A 3256-nucleotide genomic window follows, 5' to 3' on the forward strand; every position below is an offset into this window, starting at 1 on the left:
CCAGATATTCGCAATACAATTGCATAATTTGACCTTTCAATGCATAAAAGACAAGGAATAAAGAGAAACAAATAACAAAAAATGGGTTATATATCATCTCAATGTTTGTTTTAAACACTGGTTGTTGTTTCCATTTAATGTATGTTTCTCCAGTTTGATACTATATAATTAGTAATTTTTGGCGAAGTAATTTATGATGTAAATTCTTCACCTATTGTTTTATTATGGTTTAAACAAATTCTTGAGCCAATTAATAAATTTGAAATTAAGCTGACTTTTTATGTATCTTATATATATTTTTACTAATAACTTATAGTTTCGCAAGAGACTTTGAGCTGTAATGCATTTCTCTCTTTTGTTGGAACTGGATTGGACAAAAAAGAACTGGTAAGTGCAATAACTGATGTAACAATTAGTACAGTAGAACCCCATGGATAAGTATCAAGAAGACATTCATAAATCAGGGGTGGTGGTAGTTGTGATTTTGATGGTCATTATTAATAACATTAAATTGTTCGGTATTTTCCGCATCTTTTCCAAAGTCGTGCTGCGGATAATCTCGCCAGTTGAATAAGGTGACTCCAACACTGTTCTGTTACCTTAGAATGAAATAGTACATTTTCATGCTGATTTCCTACCAATTCTCAATGTGTTGTGTTGTCAGTCCATTGTGCATACCTCAATGGGAGTGTTGGCCCTTATCCGCATTTGTGCATGCACTGTGTCATTATATCATCGTATTATTTGTCTTCATTAACTGTATTTATTTTTTTTGGTAAACAATTCAATAGCTAACTATATGTATCATTGTATTAAAACATAATTATTTATTATTATTTTATCACATTATATAATATTATAAACATTTATTATTAAAGTACATTGTTTGCTGTAATGTTTTTTAGTGAATGATCATGATGGCTCATATTTGCCAGAAGCACTGTCTTCATACTTGTCTGTAGGCTGGGTTACAGGCTCTAGTAATTATAATAATAATAAATAATAATTATTGTTATTGTTATTAACAATACCAATAATAGTAATTTTAATTTGTTTTGTTGCAATTAATATGATTTTTGTGATAAAAGAGCAATAACAATCTTTTTTTTTCAGTATGATGTAAACGACCTAGCAGTTATAACTGGATGCGAATTTACTGATAAATTCAGTAGAAATACGACGCATGTTATCATAAACACTGGTATGTCAGATTTCTATTACTTAAATTATGTTAATATTACTTAAATTATTCAACATTTTCTGTAAAACATTCCTATAAGCCATTTCACGGTTCTAACTGCGCATGCGCTTATCCTGTATCCATTGTATCCAAGGTCAAATCGACATAATCCCTATGTTTTGTATGGTGTTTATGTCGATTTTACCTTGATATGAGCATGCGCAGTTAGAACCGTGAAATGGCTTATTTAGAGCTTCAGTATGTGTTTTGGACCAAAATTGAACTTTAATGTTTTGCAGCTTGAAAACTGAGATAATGAAAATGGTCTACAAATTAGGTGTCTCGAAATTGAAAGAGCATTTCCTGCACTTTATATCACTAAATAATTTATATTGTTTTTCTGTTGTTTGTTTTTTAAGATGATGAACTAGTACTGTCTCTTATACACATCTAGATGTGTATAAGAGACAGATATATATACATAAACGAGATATTTCTGGCGTAAAATAAGAGGTTTAACAGTAGGTTTGATTAGACATTTTATTACTATTTAGTATTGTGCTACACATACATGGTGAAACACTCTTCAGATAAAATTGTCAATTTCATCTGAAGAGTGTTGAACTATGTATAGTATGAAAAAAATATATTCATGTAATACTATGTAGTGTGTGTGTGTGTTACCTTTCTTTTTTTGTCTTTCATCCTATATTGCCGAAGAACTGGTGGAGAAGAACTGCTTGTTCTGCGCACGGCGGCTTCTGACTGATATTTACTTCTAGAAATATGCGAATCGTAAATTGTGTCCTCAAATTCTCCATCACTATGAGTTCTTCTTGCAGCATCATGTTTCTTCTTCTCTCGCTGCAGAGGGCTTGTTGTAAGTCCTCTACAGTCGGACAGTCCGTATTTTTGACGCACTTCCCTTTCAATTTCAGCCCTTTCGTAAGCCCTATACTGTGTCCCAGTAGATTCAGATATCTGCTTCTCGATTTGTCTAATGATGTCTTCCTCTGACTTGCTCAACACAAATCCATGTGTAAATGGCCTTAGGACGTGAAGGCTTGACGTTGATTTTGATCGGCCATCATCGTCCGAATCTTTACTTTCGCTGTCGTGCATCATAACCATTTCATCAACATCGAAAATCATACCAGTTCCTTTTTGTCTTCTTTCCTGTCGTCTTGTGATTCTGGTTGCGGTCATGTCAAGGCGTTTCTTGTCTTCCTCTGTCTTCTTTCCCACAGTTTCGACTTGCCGTCGTTGTTTCTCTAGCTCGGCTGCCTTTCGACTGAGCATCTCACGTATGTATTGTAAATTGAGTGGCTTTTCAATGTCTAACGTCGGTTCAGTAGTGCCATCGGTTGATAGTAGGCTACCCTTAAGTACAGTAGTTGATACCGGCATGCTGTTACTGGGGACTGGGGGAAGCCGTCTCCTAATTTTAGACGTGTCAGCGCTACTTCCACGTTCAGAATCCGAGTCGGAAACGTCGCTTCCTTGAGTTTGAACCTGAACAGAGCAAGAACAAAGATTTTGATTACATAAATATAGTTTAAATATAGAAAAAACATCCAATTGATTAGCCTATCAGATATACTTTATAATTAACGATAGGATAGCATTTTAATCATATTAAAATATTCATATTAACATGTATTTGTTTACTGTATACGAATGTTCCATAGAGAAAATTTCATTAAGTAAACCAATGTACTCACTGTTATTTGTTGATGACAGTTTCGCTCAACTGTTAGTTGGGCTTCATCAGATAGATGTTTTCCGCTTAATGTTGCTCCCAACAACGACTGGAACGACTTTAAGCGGAACGCATCTATCTGACAAAGCCCAACTGGGAGTTGGGCGAAACTGTCATCAACAAATAACAGTGAGTACATTGGTTTACTTAATAAAATTTCCTCTATGGAACATATAATTATATTGAATCCAGATGAAACTATTTTAGCCTATACGAATGTTGTTCAATACATACATTAAAAAAAAGATATTAAAGATATCTACATTAATCTACATTAATAATTTGATATATATACATATATATATACATATATATAT

General features: G+C 33.4%; 1 protein-coding gene and 1 long non-coding RNA gene across 2 annotated transcripts in view; one reads left to right on the forward strand and one right to left on the reverse strand.

Moving 5' to 3' along the window:
* Positions 1-3256, reverse strand: part of LOC117105879 — a gene marked incomplete at both ends in the record, with an annotated part of 31810 nt that overhangs the window by 22737 nt on the left and 5817 nt on the right. Inside the window, 2 exons of the mRNA XM_033247188.1 lie at positions 1386-1506; positions 1865-2692. Coding sequence (XP_033103079.1) covers positions 1386-1506; positions 1865-2692 — 949 coding nt within the window. The remainder of the gene's footprint in view (positions 1-1385; positions 1507-1864; positions 2693-3256) is intronic.
* On the forward strand, positions 300-1613 carry LOC117105880. The gene is made up of 3 exons (XR_004444959.1): positions 300-387; positions 1114-1201; positions 1600-1613. It is a non-coding gene; the product is annotated as an uncharacterized LOC117105880 (long non-coding RNA).

This window comes from Anneissia japonica, unplaced genomic scaffold, assembly GCF_011630105.1.
Source record: "Anneissia japonica isolate Jap-2015-1 unplaced genomic scaffold, ASM1163010v1 scaffold287820_len75323_cov149, whole genome shotgun sequence".
NCBI classification, from domain to species: Eukaryota; Metazoa; Echinodermata; class Crinoidea; order Comatulida; family Comatulidae; genus Anneissia; species Anneissia japonica.